The sequence below is a fragment of the Lagopus leucura genome, unplaced genomic scaffold (genome assembly GCF_019238085.1).
Source record: "Lagopus leucura isolate 7727_CA_CO unplaced genomic scaffold, USGS_WTPT01 Super-Scaffold_73, whole genome shotgun sequence".
Classification (NCBI taxonomy): Eukaryota; Metazoa; Chordata; class Aves; order Galliformes; family Phasianidae; genus Lagopus; species Lagopus leucura.
Window position 1 is genome coordinate 72,726,060 of NW_024962252.1, and position 16,908 is coordinate 72,742,967.

At 51.2% G+C, this 16,908-nt stretch overlaps 2 protein-coding genes across 2 annotated transcripts; both read right to left on the reverse strand.

Moving 5' to 3' along the window:
* Positions 1-1,438: 1,438 nt before the first annotated feature.
* Positions 1,439-7,228, reverse strand: LRRC73 (leucine rich repeat containing 73). The gene is made up of 6 exons (XM_042881307.1): positions 6,914-7,228; positions 6,349-6,509; positions 5,433-5,555; positions 4,274-4,374; positions 3,507-3,690; positions 1,439-1,901 (listed from the first exon to the last, which is right to left on the reverse strand). Exons 1-6 carry the CDS (start codon positions 7,183-7,185, stop codon positions 1,831-1,833), a joined length of 912 nt encoding a protein of 303 aa, XP_042737241.1. The 5' UTR covers positions 7,186-7,228; the 3' UTR covers positions 1,439-1,830.
* A 4,736-nt stretch (positions 7,229-11,964) lies between these two features.
* On the reverse strand, positions 11,965-16,873 carry YIPF3 (Yip1 domain family member 3). Its single transcript, XM_042895229.1, has 9 exons — positions 16,764-16,873; positions 16,479-16,685; positions 16,298-16,404; positions 16,001-16,046; positions 15,314-15,406; positions 14,830-14,961; positions 14,226-14,339; positions 13,666-13,789; positions 11,965-12,455 (listed from the first exon to the last, which is right to left on the reverse strand). Exons 1-9 carry the CDS (start codon positions 16,827-16,829, stop codon positions 12,334-12,336), a joined length of 1,011 nt encoding a protein of 336 aa, XP_042751163.1. The 5' UTR covers positions 16,830-16,873; the 3' UTR covers positions 11,965-12,333.
* Positions 16,874-16,908: the final 35 nt, after the last annotated feature.

The window sequence follows — 16,908 nt, forward strand, 5'->3', positions numbered from 1 at the left end:
TAATTTTTCATGTTGTTTTGAAGGCTGTGAAAGTGAGGCGTGGTCTGCCAAAACCTATGATGAGATCTGGTGCTATAAGAAGGCCCAGTGTTACCCAGGAAAAGCAGCCTGCCACATCTCAATTATTTTGCTGGCTGTGCATCTGCCTGGTTTGTGTCTTCCTAGAGAAGTTCACATGTTCATCTGGATAAGATGAAGTATAGCAATTTCTTCTTGTACTTACCATTTTCCTTGAAACCCCAGCTCATGGAGTCAAGTAAGACCCAGTTCACCATTTCAGAAACCAAGATAGGTTATCCTGGAGGAATTGTATAATTCTAGTGTATGAATGTTATTGGTTTTTGTTTTCTTTGTGTGGGGAAAGTGGTTTGGAGTTGACAGAAGATACTCAAACAGGAAGTCCTCTTTGTGTGAGAGTTTCTGTGGGTTACTGATACCAACACTTCCAAGAGTTTTGTTTTCATGAGCAACTGCACTGCAGGGGGCTCTAATGAAATCTTCATCTCACATGTTACACAGGTGTCTGCCTTCTTGTAATACTCTCTTTCCTAAGCTCCATCTTCATGGCAACAGGAGGAGACCTGGGCACCTTGTGCTGTAGGTGGATGGAGTAACACAGGAAGCATCTTGTTTCCGTGACTCCATAATTAATGATTTTATTCTGTGTTCCCTTGAGCAGCAGCTGCTGCCACAATTAAATCTTCCAACTTAATGCCAGTCATGAAACACAATCTTCTTCCTTACTACACTTCAGCAAGTGCAGGGGACACATGGCTGCAAGCTGTCATACCAGCACTAGTTGGAGCCTTCACCACAGCCTGTACCCCATAGACAGGCTCCAGCCCTCACTTCCAACAGAAATGAAGGCCTGGAGGAGAGCAAACAGGACTATGCTGGACCTCACTGCAAGACCAGGCAGGCATCTCCTCTGAGGGAGCTCTGCTTCCTTGCAACAAAGGGAAGGTGGAAGCTAGTATCCTTCACCCTTGCAGAACCACCTTCTTGCACCTGTGGTCCCAGATCTTGTGCTTCAAGAGGAGCTTGTGCATTCCACGAGGGGCTGACCGAGCTTGTTTGATGTGTGAAGGAGTCTGCCAGCACCTCATACTTTACCGCAGAAGCCCATGCCTAATAGCCTAAAGTTGGCACCCAGCTTCAGCAGAAACTCACCCCTGGGTGGCAGTGTGCCTCTTTGTCCCTTGTCTCTGTCCTGCGAGCTGTGAGTAGCATCTGCGGCAGGCTGGTTCTCACTGGGGCAGGGCAGCAGGGAGCTCGGGCTGCGCAGGGAGCAAAGAGCCCGGCCCTGGGCGGTGCTGCCACCTGCTGCTCGTGCTATGCCCCCTCCTGTACATGTGGGAAGCGAAATGCCCATTTTTAGCACTATTTCTGTTAGTGTAATTACCTCGATGTAGCGGGAGCAGAAGGACTGAGGCAGCTGTGAGCAGTGCCACATCTGTGACCTTTATAAAACTCTGATTGTGACAGCAGAACAAGCAATAGAAAGACCATCTCTTATACACATCTGAATAAATACAGCCTGTGTCCTGCAGGGTGCGGCCAGGCATGGGGAGAGGCAGGGCAGTGTGAGTAACACATGCAGCAACCAGACAATCACAAGCAGCCGACGGGGCGTGTGATGACACAGATGTGTAGAGGTTCACTCAAACCAGGCTCCAGTACTCAGAGAGTCAAGGGAGCATCGACAGGACGTGAAATGCGTGAGGAGACCCCGGGGGCAGCTCACCGGAGGCAAGGAGCTGGTGGGTGTGTGCACCCCGGCGTGCCATGCGTGCAGCACTTTCCTTGGCAGAAGCAGGCAGAGTAGCCCAGCTACATCTCTGTTTCTGCTAAGAGGCTGTCACCGAGGCCTGACGTCATCAAGACCATCTGGGAGCTGGGATCTGTGGTGAAAAGGAGAAAACAGTGAGCTTTTGGGGCTGCGGGAGGACATGGAGCTGCTCTCCAGATCCAGAGCGAGGATGAAGGACTGCAGCCCTAGAGGATGGAAGCAAAGTGCTGAGAGGATTTGGGGATTAAGTAGGAGCTAGGCCTGCCCAGGTCATGCAGCTGACGGGGCTGGTGTTGGTGGGGTGGTGGTCACTGTTGTAACACACCTGGGCAGGGAGAAGGTAGGAAGGTAAAGACTGCTGCAAGAGACCAGGGTGAGCACCTGTATTTGTTGTGTCCCAGCAGCCTGGAGTACTTGGCTGTCAGGAACATCCGTCTAACCCCCCTGCACCTTCCTGACACATACATGCAGTTACTGGTCTTGCTGACCCAGCTGTGTATTTAGTCATCTCTTCCCCTTTAAACCTGCATGTGATGAATGGAATCTTTTCAGCTCTAAAGCCAGTGTCCAGCAAGGATGAGCTGGCAGGCAGCCACAGACTGAACCCACCTGGGGTGGTGGCACAGCCTCCCCAGGATGTCAGCAGGCAAGCCGACATTTTGTGGCAGCAGAGGTCTGGAAATCCTGATTTGCTGTGTTGCATGAACAGAGGGTTTGTGCAGCCCTCCTCAGCCTGGCTCCAGGAAGGTGAGGACAGCTCTCTGGCCTTTCAGTGGTATGGAGCCCCAGCCAGGAGTTCGGCAACTCTTCCCAGGCCAAGTGACGCTGATGCAAAAGGATGGGCAATGCACACCAAGTCAGAAACCAGTAGAGTACCAGTTTCTCATCCAAAATACTTCACAAACATCAAGAAAAACTGTTTTTCCTGGTTGTGTCGGGGGAGATGTTTAGTGCCTGCATGCTTTGGATCCAGATCCTACACATTCAAAATTGCTGTGGGGAATCTGTTACTAAAAACTGGGTCCCAAAAGTGGTCAGAGCTGCCAGCAAAGGAGATTTATGGCTCTAACAACTGAAGGACCAGATGTCCTGAGAGTGGTTGTGCTTGTCTGCTAATCTGCTAGTAGAATGGGGAGAAGGAAAAAAGAAAAAAATCTAACAAACCAACAGGATCATAATGCAGATATGATAACATACAATACTGTGTACACACACACAACAGCCTATCGGTATTTCCTTCACATACCTATATTACAAGCCACTGCACAGACAGGCTGTGGTACCTGGCCAAACTCTCACAAGCTTAGGCCACAGGGACAGGATCCTGTGCCAGTTCTGGAAGCAGTGAGGAATGACATGAGTTTTGGCTAGGATATCTGGCAAAGACCCCTGAGATTTTAATGTTCCTGCCCTTGGTTTTAAGACTGTGCACAAAGATTTTATTCCTGCGGCATCAGTAAAAATGCCTTTGAGATGCTGTTCCTACTCTCTGCAGCAGCCGCACTGTCCTTGGAAGTTCCTTTTCCAAGCATGGCTCAGCCCAACACTATTAAACATGAAGGTCATAGATGGAGGCTGTCTGGATTCCAGCTCACAGGGGTAAGGGACAGATACCACTAACCAATCCCACTCTGAGAGATAAGTGGCACTAGGAAACACCCTAGGCACCCCTATTCCTTTCTGCCAACCCCACCATGCCAGGCCCCAGAGCTCTTACTGTTCTGGCAGATCCAGGGGTTCTTCTCCCTGGCTGTGACTTCACGAGCTTCCGTTTCCTCTTCTTCCTCGCCCTCTGAGAGCAGGTCAGAGATCTGCTGCTGCAGCTCAGGACTGATGTTGTTCTCTGACAGGATGAGTGTCCGTAGGGCCGTGGGGTAATTCTCTACCATGTCTAGCAAGGTCTGAGCAGAAAGAGATAAGCAGGCTGACAAGAAGCATAAACTGCAGCTAAGTTCAACAGCGAGAGTTTCAGCACCATCTCCCTGCAAACTCCAGCCCTCCTCTTTCTACCTCCACCGTCCCTTGGCTTTGACCTCCCTTTGCCAGACTTTCTAAGAGCCTGAGGACTTCCCATATTCCTGTGGGAAGAGCTGAGCCCAGATTTTTTTGCTCTGTCCAAAGAGAAGGGAACTGCTCTACATCCTGTTGCTCCCACATACCCAGCTAAGTCCCATCTCTCAGGGGAAAGCCTATGCTACCATGCCTTGCCCCCATCTGTACACAGTGCTTTAGCTCTGATCCTCCACTACAAATTCACCAAATAGAGCTGTGTGACTTTTCCCTGCTGACTTGAAGGAGCCAAAAGAGCCCCAGGGCTGAATCTGTGGCTTCTGAGCTCCTCCTGTGGCTGAATGCAACAGGACAGGAAAGCAGCAACAACATTTCTAGGTGGAAGCGAAGGAAGGTATTCTGCCCCTATATAAATGGTCAGGACCTATTTCCTTTACACTGCAATGATGATGTAAGAGTAACAGGTTTCCTTACCTGGGCTGATTGGTTGGTGAGTCCTGTTCCCTCCAAATCCAAAACTTCAAGGGTTCGACTGGAGGCCACAGCAACAGCAAGCATCCCGGCTACCTGGTCACCTATAGGAGAAGCAAGCCAGGGCTGTGAGCAGTGCCTGCCTTCACTCATATACAAGCCCTGCTCTTGTGCGGCTGTCATGGAAACACCCTCTGCAAATTTCTGCCATTGGACAACTTCTAAATCTTGGCTACCTCAGGAAAAAAAAGTTGTTAACTGAGGGAAATTTAATTTATACCCCAAGGAACTGCATCTGCCCACATCTCCTTCCTACTCAAGGCTGCGAGGACCTTTCACCTTCCCTGAAAAGGATCTCAGACTCCCAATAAGGACCTGAAATAGCCTAAGGGAAAGTTAGAGTGTGGCTGAGGCCTGTGCCAGCTAATAGGCTGTCACGTTGGAAAGGGGGGAGACTTCTGGGGTGGTGCAGCAGAACTGGGAGCATTAGAGATCAATGCCAGTGAAGGAAAGAGACACCAGGGTGTTCTCTTGGAATTTCCTGGGGACACAGGACTGTGACGCATCCTCTCCTGAGGAAAACCAGGCTGACACAAGGTAACACCCTGGGGTCTTTGCTGTTCTGGAGGGTGACCTGGTCTGACAGGGTCTGGTGAGGTGGGAAGTGCCCAGCCCGTGCCTGGGTTAGGGAGGCATGGCCTGTTCTCCTCCTCACCACCTCACAGTAGAGCTGGAGAGAGTTGGTTTCTATGGCAACCTATGCCAGGCTCTCCTCCTTCCCCCTGCTCCGTGGAAAAGAGAAGGGAGGAGCAAGGGGGGCTTTTAGGGCCTCTGCCATGGGCCCTGGTACAAGGCCTTCAGGTACAGGGAAGAAGTGAAAGGTCAAACATGATGACACACAGGCAGGCCACTGCCTCCTTTCCGCTCCTTCAGCAGGTCTCAAGGCCACATTACACTGGACAGCAGGGCTGGCTTCCTTACTGCTGTGGGCACCCATCAGGGTGAGGTCTCTGCTGGGGGCCAGGCAAGACAGTGCAACAAGCTGCCCTGTCCTGCTGGTGACACTGCTGCCCATCAACAGCTGGGTTCCCAGCCACCCACCAAAGCAAATAGCACAAACACAGACAGGTGGGAGCATAGTATCCCTTGGTCCCCAGCTTACCCAGGGGGTTGTAGTCCAAGTTCAGCACTCGGAGCTGGGAGCTGTGAGCCACAGCAATGGCCAGGCGGCCCCAGCCTTTGCTTGTGACACCTGGGTTGGCACTCAGTGTCAGCTCCTTGAGGCCTGGAGAGGAGAGAGAAGCCAAACCAGAGTCTGAGGGTCACCAGAGCAGTCAGAATGGAATGAGTTCAGCTAACCAGGAGATGCATCTCCTGTACTCCAACAGACTAAAGGGTTTGGAGTAGGTGGCATGAGGTGATAGGTCAGCGAGGATCACAGGGACAGCCTAAACCCAGGAGTGGTGACAAACTGAGATAACAGAATCAGTGGCACTGTGAACATGGGCAGGCAGAAGTCTGTGGAAAAGACTCTGAATGCCAGGGAGAGAGGTAGTTTTACCCGGTATATGATAGTTCCCCTTTTAAGTGGGGCCTCAGAGCTCTAAAGATCATCCCCTGTAAAGATCTGAGCCTTAGCACTGAGGCTCTGACCATCTACACACTCCATGTGTGCACCCATCTGCAGGGATAATTTCTGGGTGCTGACAGTAAAGCCAAGAGTGGGGTGAGAAGCACACCATGTATTTATCTGTGGTGATTATCGACAGGCTAGTGCAAAATAATAAATGAAAAATCCAAGTTGTTCCCTCCTCCAGTATCAAGCGCTCCTGTCATGAACCAGAAGCAACCTGTTGGTCCCTGAGCAACAAGCTGCCTGCAGGACAAATGATAGCAGAAAGCCCATGGGAACTGCTCTTCTATCACTTGGTTTTTCTGCTTTACATGAGTTGGGAAAATAAGTCCCTCAGCCCAAGTTACAGAGCCTGCCTCTCCCAGGGCTGAGGATTTTAGCTGTGTCCGTTTGCTCTGTGTAAAGCTCCATTGCCTTCCATGCAGCCCACAGCCCTCGTGCTTACCAGACTTAGCCCCGTCAGGTGGCAAGAGTCCACAGATGAGGTTGATGCCTTCATCACCCAGCATGCAGTCTCCCAGGTCCAAAGCCACCAGCGAGGGGTGGATGGAGAGCGCAGGGTTGAGGAGAGCCAAGCCTGCATCTGTCAGGGGACTCCCATGGAGACTGCAGAGGTAAAAGGGAAATCACCACGGAGGAAGCCCAGGAGCTAGCTAACCCGAGGAGGAGGGAGAAGTAGAGGAGGATGATTCTAATGTCAGATGGGGAAAATGTGCTAGGAAGGCCCTGCAGAGGCACTCCTCTCCCAGCAGGGATGAAGGGCAGTGGAGGACGCTGGCAAGGCTCAGGGAGGTCCTTCCCAGCACCAGAGCCACCCAGGTTTGGGGAGACAAATGAAACCACGCCAACCAGATGAGAGCAGAGTTAGGTCCCCAGGCCCAGTGAAGGGCAATGGATTGGCGTCTGCAGCATCAAGGACGTTGCTCCTCGCGCCGGGGCTGGCCGGCAGCCTCTGTCCCCACCAGGCTGGGCAGACCCTGCCGGGCACCCGCCGCTTCCCCACTACTCACAAGAGGGACTGGACGGAGCGGTTGGTCTTCAGGGCCTCGGCCAGCTGCTTGACGCGGTTGATGTTGGAGACGATGCCCAGGTTGAGGTTGAGCTGCGCCAGGGAGCGGGACTCGGCCACCCCCCGGCAGACGTGCCCGAAGTCGCGCTCCGAGAGCTGGCAGCCGCGCAGCGACAGCAGCCGCACCGAGTTCTCCCGCAGGCTCTCACAGATGTCCCGGATCTCCGCGCCCGACAGCGTCTCCCCGGAGATCTGGATGGACCCCGGCAGCATCTTCCGCCCGCTCGGGGAGCCGCAGCCCGCCTAGCCCGCGGCGCCGAGAGGGAGCCGCGCTGCGCGCTGCGGGCCGGGGCGAGCGCCAACGCCGCCGCCACCGGGCGCTGCCGGCCCGGCCCACCGCGGCCCCGGGGGCGTCACCGCGCAGCCTTACCGGCGGCCGCCGGGCCGCCCCGCTCCCCGCAGCGGGCAGCGGGGCCCGAGGGAGCCATCGGCGTGGGCTGATCCGGAGCGGGGCCGAAGAAAGAACGCGCCGTGCCGACCCGCCGCTCCAGCCGGGGCCGGCAGTAGCTCCCGCCCCGCCCGCACCTGCGGGGCCGCTCCGCCCCCTCCCTCTTCCCGCCCCACGCAGAGCGGCCCGTCCCGCCCCGCCGGTTACGCCGCCATTTTGTGCCCCGCCGCCACTCGAGGCACGCGATGAGCTTCTGCCGTCCTCTGGTACTCAGAAGAGGGGGTGCAGGCGAAGTCCCCGAGAACGGACCGAAGTCGCTGGGCTATGGTGTGCCCCGGGCTGGGCAGTAACCGCCCGTTGGCTTTATCTGCTGAAACCTGCTGATCCTCAGTCTTGGTCCCGGCACGCGTGGCACAGTGGTCTGCAGGTCAGTGTGAGCCGTGTCTGGTGTCTGGGGCAGGCGGGTCGGGGCCAAGGGGTTTTCTGAGTGGGTTCACGGCACATCGTATGTATGGAGAGTGGGGTGGAGGATGGGGCTCGAGGCTCCTTATCGTCCCTTGGGTACAAGGCGGGGTTGGAGTTCTGTTGGCTACTACTAGAATGAGCTTGAGTGGGGTGGATGGCCCAGGGTCAGAAGTTAGGGCTGAGCTAACAAAAATATGGAAAAACAGTGACGTGCCATCTTCCACAGCTGGTTGCATTGTGGCATGAAGGTGTGGAAAGCTGTGCACAGCAGGGGTGGTATCAGTGGGGTTGTGAGGAGCTCCTGGTGGATTAATTTAATGTGATTTCCTCTCATAGAAGTAGGGCAGCACGTGAAGGGTTCTGGGCCACAGCTGGGTGCACAGAGGAAGCAGAAGAAATGAGGGCATCTATCATCCTTTCAGTGGTTTTCTTCCTGCTGCTGCAGGAATGATGTATGCTGGGGTAGAGCCTGGAAGGAGGGGGCTGGGGGGATGGACGTGTCCTCAGGTGGCAGCAGCGTGCCTCATGCTCATGGCAAGGAAGCAGACCTGCCTCATGTTGTGTCCCCTGGCCAGTGCAAGGAGGTAGCTGGAAAGTCTGAAGGGCTTCAGGAAGTGCTGTAGGTTTGTTCACCTCTGCAGCACGCAACCTGATGAGAGATGTGAGGGATGTTTGTGATGCCCTTTTAATTTTCTGATATGGATCAGGGAATTGCTCTTTTCCACCTTCTTGTAATGCTGTAGTTGGAGAGAAATATGAAGCAGGGCCTGTGTTGTTTCAACTCCAGTGAGCTGAAAAAGGAAGCCAGTGATGTGGAAATTAGGTTAAACCACATAAGTAGGCAGCTTTCTGCACATAGCTAATCTCTTAAGGGGAAAGCCTGGCTGCTGTATATGGCAGCACTCAAGTGAATTCCAGTCCACTGGGTAACTAAGGGACAAACCCAAGCTTCTCTGCTTTGCTTGCAAGTCATACCATGAGAGAGGAGTGGAAAAACAGAATATGGAGGGGATTGTTAAGCAGTTTTTCTCCTGTTAAATGGAGGAGCGGGTCACCTGAGCCACTAGCTGCATGTTATGTCCTAGATGAGACCAAGGGTCTCTGATGTCAACTCTAAGGCTTTGACTGCAGCCAAACGTATGCACCACCATGCACATTGCATTTCCTGTTGCACATGGGTGCCCAGGCTTGGAATTGCATCTGCAGGCTGCACCAGGAGTGAACCACAACCTGGCAGTATATCTGTTCTGGGATATAAACAGCAGCTGTCTGTATCCAACCGGTGATAGTTTTCAAAAAAGGAGTTCCTGATCTCTGAAGCCATTAAATGGTTCAAGTAAGAAGACAATCCTGTATATTGCAGGGCTGCAGGTGGTACAGGGTGAATGTCATAGTGGTCTGTCTAAGTAACAGCTGCTGATCAGCGCAGATTGAGTGGAAGACTGCACTTAGTTTCACTTGATAATCACCTCCACGCACTAATTAACCCATGCTTCCTTCAGCAGGCTGTTATTAGAGAGGCACTTGGAAGAGAGCCCCTGGGACATGTCCCACTTCAGTTGACAGCAGCAGCCTGGCTTTGAAGCCCTAGTGATGGCATCTTCAGTGCCTGCACTCAGGTGCAAGAGTACATCAGGAAGATGAATATCCTACCTTGCTTTAAGCTCATATACACTGGGATTAGTGGTAAAGGAGCAAGTGGTTCAAAGCTTGTCTCGCTAAGCCTCACTGAGGGCTTTGCAGAGGCAAATTTGGCAGTGGTATTTTGTCGAGAGCTAGGTATTACTTCCTTGTCATGTGCAGTTACCCAGCAGAAGTGAGGAAGGTGATTTATTGTTTTCCTGCTGGGGCATGGGAGATGAGAGCTGACCCCCTAGACTGATGCCACTAATGGCTGACATATAAATAGGGAAGAACAGCAGGTGATGAGCAGCTAGAGTGAGACTAGACATAAGGAGAAAGACAAATGGGAGAACAAACAGAATACCTGTAACCCAGAACATAACTAAGGTTACACCAGGTGCAATGGACTGTAAAAAGGGTTGGTCTCCACGTACTGCAGAGGAGAGGAGACCATAGAATGCATCGATGTTTTACCTTCCTCTTTCTAATGTGACAGCCTCATATTTATTTCAGCTTTAATTAAAAAGGCTTACACAGTTCTTGTAGCATTACCCTTCCTCAACAGCCACAGGTGTGAGGAATTACTTTAGATATGCTGCAGGGGAGGAGGGAGAAACTTATTTTAGATTTCCTGCAAAAGCCATGGCAGGAAACAAAGGCATTAAAGGTGGAGAGTGTCTGGCATGATGAGGATGTAAGGCTTGCACTGATAACTAGAGGACTTGTGTAAAACTGACCTGCCCTCCCACAGGGACCTGACTAAGGCAGTGTGCTCAGCCTGCTCTAAGGAACTGCAGCACACATGCATTTCTCTGCAAAACCATGTCCCCCTCTGTCAGTAAAAGGAGAAAGTCTGAATGTCTCAGCAGAGCACCAAAGTTCTGGTAGTAGAAAATGTTTCAAGCTCCAGCTGCTGCACAGGGAATGACCTCTGTGGAACTGGAGAAGAGCAAGGCCCACAGCATCTGAGAGGGTGGTTTGTCATTACTCTTGTCATCTGTCCCTAGCAGACAGGACACATAAGCTGCACAGGGAGAGCATGAAGATTTCTCTTGTAGCTCTCCTGTACTTTGAGTGAAAACACAGGTGCAGCTTTGTCGTTCTGACCTAGCTAAATGACAGGGCATAGAAAGGGAGCACAGGTCTTCTCAATGATGCCCACAGATCAGCAGTGTTATTTTGTCCCTGTTTTTCTTCTTGTCTGGAATTTTTCTAGTGGCAGTCATCTCTTTCTCCTTTCCTTTCCCCCTGCCTGCACTTGAGAAGTTTTCACCGAGAAAAACAGACCCATTCTATGCTGCCAGGGCAAGAAATGGGCAGTCAGAAAACTAGAAACTAACCTCCCATAGTTATAGTGAAGGGGAATGCCAGACTTGTAGTTACAAACAAATTCTTATAAGTTTGAAAATAATGGAAATGCTAGGTGCTGAAAGTGGCTTAATTGCTCAAGAAACATGGAGGTTGCTGGCCCAAATGGTATAGCTGATGCTCCCAAGCAACTTGTTCTTGTGTTCTTCAGCCAAAATAAATTGGGGGCTGGGGGCGAAAGTCAGAGAATGGGTCTGCTGTGCATGTGTTAGCAGGTTAACTTTGTGCTCTTGGAAGGGAAACAAATGATGAACTCAGGAATAAGCAACAGTAGAAAGGAGGTCTGTGACTGAAATGCTCAAGTCATGTCCAGTGACATTGCTGTAACTGAAGTGATGAGCAGCCTGACTGCAGTAGCTGGCACTGCTTTCCTCTTTTTCATCACACCTTGGCTTTAGTTTGAATCTCATCTCAACAGTACTATCCTCTCCCACTAATAAAACAAAGGGGAGTGCAGTTCTTCATGCTACCTGCCTTGTGCTGATTGTAGCCACACTGAGAGAGGATTTTTTTTAATTTTTATCTTCAGTATGAGTGTCAGCTTCTTAGGTGTGGCTCCTTTCTTCCAGGAGGGAGACTGAAAGCAGAAACCAGCCCACATCTTAACACTCTTAGACCAACGAAGGAAGACTACAGCTGAACTATTCAATTGTGAGCTACTGCAGTGCAGGTAAGCCTAGCCTGAGCTGTTCTACTTACTTCCCTATCATTGCTGGAGCCTCCCTGCTCACAGACATGCTGACTGCAGTCAGAACTGCTGTCCCAGAGCAACTCAAGCAGAAGGGTGATAAAACAAACAGAAAGGTGTGATAGCACAGGGACATATATATTTCTGACGTACAGGAGAACGGCCAGTGAGGTGAGATGGCAGCTTGACCAAATGGAAAGAGAGGGATCAATCTGGAACATGACAAGGAAGAGAATATGGTTAAATATCATAATGTTTCTTAAAAATCTGCAGTGTAGCTGAAGTCCCTTTTGGGCTATGGAAAAGCTGCCCAAGACAGGTCATCTATCCTGAAACACTTGGAAATATGACAGCACAAAAGTGCAAAGAGTTATGCTGTCAGTCTAGACAAGATAAATCACGGCACAGAGACCCCACAACACTCTCCCATTCCATAAGTAGGCTCAAACATAGGACACCATTCAAAACCAGCATCAATTTAATTCTTCCCTCTTCAGGACAGGAATAGAGCAGACAGTCCTGGAGTTACATGAGCAAGCATAAAGAGGGGTAAGGTACTAACCGAGCTAGGAAATCCCAGCTAAACATGCAGGCAATAGAGCCACACTACTCAAGACAGCCCAGATCTGGGTGGGTGGAAGAGCGTCGTCTTCCTGAGTCATGGAGGTGCTGTCCACGCAGCTGTGCAGAACTGCAACCCAAAGGACAGGTCCAGGAAGGCAAAACAAAACTCTTATCTCTGTTCCGTTCCTTTCCTAAGAGGCAGCAGGCTACTACAGCCCTATGCAGCCCTGAAACTAGTGAAGGAAGCAAGTCCGCGACTGTGCAATTACAGGGTCAATGCATTGGCTTTGGCTGTTGTATTTAATACAGCATTGGAAACAACTGGAATGTCTCTGGCAACTCTCTGAAAGGGTGGCATATTGGGTCCTTCCAACGTGTCCAGGATACCTGCAGGAAACAGGAGGAAGAGGAGAGTGGCAAGAATTAGTTCAGAAGCAGGTGGTGTGTTTCTTCTTGTTTTACTGTCTGGAATCAAGTGGCAGAGCCCAGGACTTGGAGGCAGTGGGAGGAGACATCTTGCCCCTCAAGAATAAGCAGCAATAAACACCTCCATCCAGAGACCACAGCATGCAGATCAGAGTTTATCCTTGGGGCAGGGCAGTGTAGATCTTTTCTCTCTGAGGGTGCTAAATCCAGCCCCTTGTCATTTGACCTGAGCAAAGACTGCTAGGAACTCTCCTCTGCCAAAGCAGCCTGACAGATCATTTCTGCTTCACTCCAGCACATAACCTCCTCTTAGACCAACTGTTTGCTTTCATTTTGAGATATACCTGCAAGGCTTATATCAGGAATTGCAGTTGGAAGTGTGATATGGAATTTTTATCACTGCAATGCAATATTTGGAAGGAAGTGCGCATGCTGATGGCACTTCCTCTCAGTTACCCTCTCAAGACTGATAATCAGTCCTGGAGATTCTTGAAGAAAATTGCTTGGAGTATATTCTCAGCAAATGAAATATGGGAGAAGTTGCATATTAGGGCTGAGAACCTTGGCCACAAATCAGGAGCCAGGAAAGAACAGTGTTTAGCTCTAAAAGGACTTGTGATGCTATGCCAAAATTATGCAATTTCAATTTATTTTATTTTATTTTTTTTAAAGGAGACTAATAGTTTGTTAAAAGAAAAACAACAAAACACAAAGACCACTGAATCTGTATAGCCTGGTAGAAAGTACTGACTGCAGAGGATGCAGCTTTTGCTGTGCTGTACAACTTAAGATAATAAAGGTATTAGGTAAAGAAGGAAAGACTTTAATGACATATTTCCTCATCAGAGTAAAGCAGCCTGATTTTAGCAAGGTTCAGGAAGGGACTGGACAATAAAAATAGTCACTGCTTTAATACTTGTGGGGAAAGATGAAGCCTGCTTGCAGCTTGTCTTGAGTACTGCACACACAGACTACCCCACATTAACATGCTGACCTATTTTGACATCTCCTGCTAACAGTGGTAGTGCTAGTCACTCTTGGGCATGGAACTGGCCCAGATGCCCTTAGGTCAGTTCTAAACTGCCCATCCTTCCTCTCTGAGAAAGGAAAAAGCACCACCTCCTCCTCCCCCACATCTAAGAGGCACTGCCATCGTGTTTCCCTTGCTTACCTTCTACCACCTTGTGATAAGCAAAGTGCAGATAGAGCAGGAAAAGCATATGCAGAGCAGCAAGAGTTCCACACAGGATGAGCCGCTGGGTATGCCCCACTGTGCGTGACACCAACACAGCAACCTAGGAGAGAAGTGGAGACTAAGAGACTGGATAACTGCAACATCAGCCTCTGGCACTGCATTCAGGAGCACACAGGAGGATGGTTTAAATAGTGAGAGCTGGTAGAAACACCACTCAGAGCCTTTCTCACAGGTGGCACCAAGAAATTCTGAGTAATCTGACTTTGTTTTGGGTAGATGAATCTTGCCCAGTTTCACCAAGTGTTCAGGAGGCTCAGGCAAGTTTCTCTGGAGCAGCAGGGGACATAAGACAGCAGGCTTATTGCAGCTGTCAGAATGGGTGAGGACAGTCAGCCAGGCCACACACTAGTAGCCATATGACCCAGAAGCATCAGGCTGTTCTTTAAGCACCTTACCCAGCTGTGGAATCACTTGCCTAGCCCAAGGATCAGAAAGCAAGAAACACTTTCCTCCTCTCTGGACTGCCTGTCACTTACCATTCGAAGTGTAGAAAGTCCACCAACGACTAACCAGAAAATATAAAAGAGGGAATGGAAGTGGATATTATAGGTGACAAGCAGAGTGATGCAGTGTCCAAAAAGGCCATAGCCCTGACAAAACAAAAACATCCATGTTACAGTTGTCACCTGCACACAAAGGGTCATTGAGCAATGAGCAGCCTACATTTGCAATGTTTTAGCAAGGCAGTACTTCACAAACCGCATGCTCCCAGCTAGAATGTCAAACAGCACTACAGTTTTAACAGCAGCTCACACCCAGCCAATCTGTCTGAAGGATTCGCATGATTGTCAGAGATTGCAGCAGTCTAGGAAACAGAAGGAAAAAGCTTCTGATCCCAGAAAAATGGAAATCTCCCTAAGTGGGAAACTTGCAAGCAGAAACAGCTGCTTTGTGCTATCTCTGGGACAGGTCAGGTCCAAAGAGCTTCTTGGATTTCCAAGTTGTCCTGATGCAACAGGATTATGGTCATCTGGGACCACTAATTTACAAAGATGTTTCTAGGAAAAGCTCACAGGTCACTCTCCCTCTGGAGCACCCTACAGCCAGCATCCATCCTGGGGCAGCCCCATCCATACATACCAACAGCGACAGCATCTGCACCATCGTAATTTGGGCATTGCACAGATATGCCAGGAAATAGATGAAAGAGGAGACGCCCAACCAGTAACCAAAGCAGGTGCCAATGGCTGTGCCCATCAGTGTGCCTTCCCTCTGTGGAGACAGCAGCAGTTTGAAGAGAACTCAGAGAAAGGCCTGCCAGCACCTAAGTTCCACTGCAGAGAGTACCCAGAGCTTTCCTAACATAATCACATAGCTAGCTTAACCTTAACAGCAGGCAGGTTGCCCCATGATCTGCACCCCAACTCTCCCAGCAACAGAGCATCAGGACTTTCTGATGCAACTTTCCTCCCCTCTCTAAACCAAAAGGTGCTTCTTCAGATCAAATCTGCTTTTTATCAGGATGCTGATGTGATATGGAAGAGGTTTCCTCTCCCTCTGCAGTGTCATTATGGCTATCCCAAACCCGGTCAAATCGCAAATTAATCACTGAGACTTGCCGTACAATGATAGTGTCCGAGGTCTTCATCCCATGAAGAAGGATGGCCACCAGTGTGAAGACCAGCATGAGGGGTCCATAAAGCTCACCTGCGATCTTCTACATGTAAAGAGAGAGATGGGAAGGTTTGGTTTGTGCTCGTGTCTTCCAGGCTCTCCACCCTGAATGGCATAATGAGCATCTCAACAGAGTTTTATCACCTGAGGAGCATCAGCAAGGCCACTGCTGACAGAAGCCACACAGAATAGGCTGTGTGGTGAGTCAGAGTGGTGTTAAACAGGATGCAGAAATGGGTGAAGTCTAGAGTTCTAGAACTGTACCAGCGTTAAAGGTAGCAGAAGGGTAGCAGCGTTAAAGGCAGTGCTGGCACAGGCTCCGCAGGGCAGTGGTCACAGCAGCGAGCTTGTTGAAGAAGCATCCAGACAATGGCCTCAGCCATATGGTCTGATTTTTGGGTGGTGCTTTGTGGAGCCCAGAGTTGGGCTTGGTGAGCCTGGTGAGTCCCTTCCAACTTGGGATATTCTATGATTACAGTTCTGTGAGAATGGGGTTTGGAACAACTGTAGGAAAGGATTTACCAATATTTTGAGGGAGGTGAATATCTAACAAACTTGGATCCTTAATAATACAGACTAATTAAATTTGAAGGGTCTCTGCTGAACAGTCACTCAGGCCATGGGAGAGAGAACTCACCTGTGGGAAATTGATCATCTTCACAGGAACCATGGACTCCAGCAATCTGCATTACAGCAAATCAGGGAATGGCATCAGGAGAGTTAATAAGATGCTTCAAAAAGCAACAGATCCCGTGCACCCACCGCCAATGCTTCCTGCTGTGACTCGTGGGGGTCAGAGAGCGTTTTTAAAGGGTTACATGAACTAAGTAAAGGCAACCGTGCTGTCGGGGGCTATAGCTTTGCTGGGAAGGATTCACAAACCCACTGCTGTGGGGGCCAGCCAGCCAGTTCCAGCCCCGCATTCCCCGCCCACCTGGTGCGCACTTGGACGGGCTCCACGTCGAAGTAGGGTCGTAGGATGTCTATGTTGGCGTAGAGGCTGAAGGCCTTGGAGGCCTGCCTCTTCCCCACCTGCCACATCTGCAGAGAGAAGGGCGCATGCAGCGGCAGGGTAGGGGACGGCGGGGGCGGTCGCGGGGCGGGAGCACGCTCACCTGGTCGGCCACCTGCCGCCCCAGCTGCCCCTGCAGCCCCTTCATGCCCAGGAATTCGCCGTCCTCCTCCCCGCCGGCCCCCGCCTCGCCCTCCGCCTCCTCTTCCTCCTCCTCCTTCATACGCTGGTGCATCTCGCCCATGTCCTCGAAGCTGGAACCCGACGTGTCATCCATGTTCTCCATGTCGATGACGGCGGAGCCGCCGCCCTGCTCCGGGGAACAGAGCGTCAGCGCCCGCCCGGGCCCTGCTCTCCCCGCCACGGCGCCCGCGAGGGACGGCCCCACCTGCACGTTGTCCTCAAAGCCGCCCCACTCGGCGGGGCCGTTCCTGCCGCCGCCCGGCGCGGACATAATGTCCGGCCCTGCGAGCCGCCGAGCTCCGAGGAAGGAGGGGGACGCGGACGTGACGGTTCCGCGGGCGCCGTGCCGG

Coding starts and splice junctions, on each gene's coding strand:
- LRRC73 (XM_042881307.1), bottom strand. CDS start 7,185: ATGCTGCCGGGGTCCATCCAGATCTCCGGGGAGACGCTGTCGGGCGCG. Junction 4,375..5,432: donor CTTGGACTACAACCCCCTGG/GTAAGCTGGGGA, acceptor CTTCTCCTATAG/GTGACCAGGTAGCCGGGATG. Junction 1,902..3,506: donor CCCCTGGATCTGCCAGAACA/GTAAGAGCTCTG, acceptor TTTTCACCACAG/ATCCCAGCTCCCAGATGGTC.
- YIPF3 (XM_042895229.1), bottom strand. CDS start 16,829: ATGTCCGCGCCGGGCGGCGGCAGGAACGGCCCCGCCGAGTGGGGCGGC. Junction 16,405..16,478: donor GGCGGCAGGTGGCCGACCAG/GTGAGCGTGCTC, acceptor TTCTCTCTGCAG/ATGTGGCAGGTGGGGAAGAG. Junction 13,790..14,225: donor GACTTTCTACACTTCGAATG/GTAAGTGACAGG, acceptor CTTCTCTCCTAG/GTTGCTGTGTTGGTGTCACG.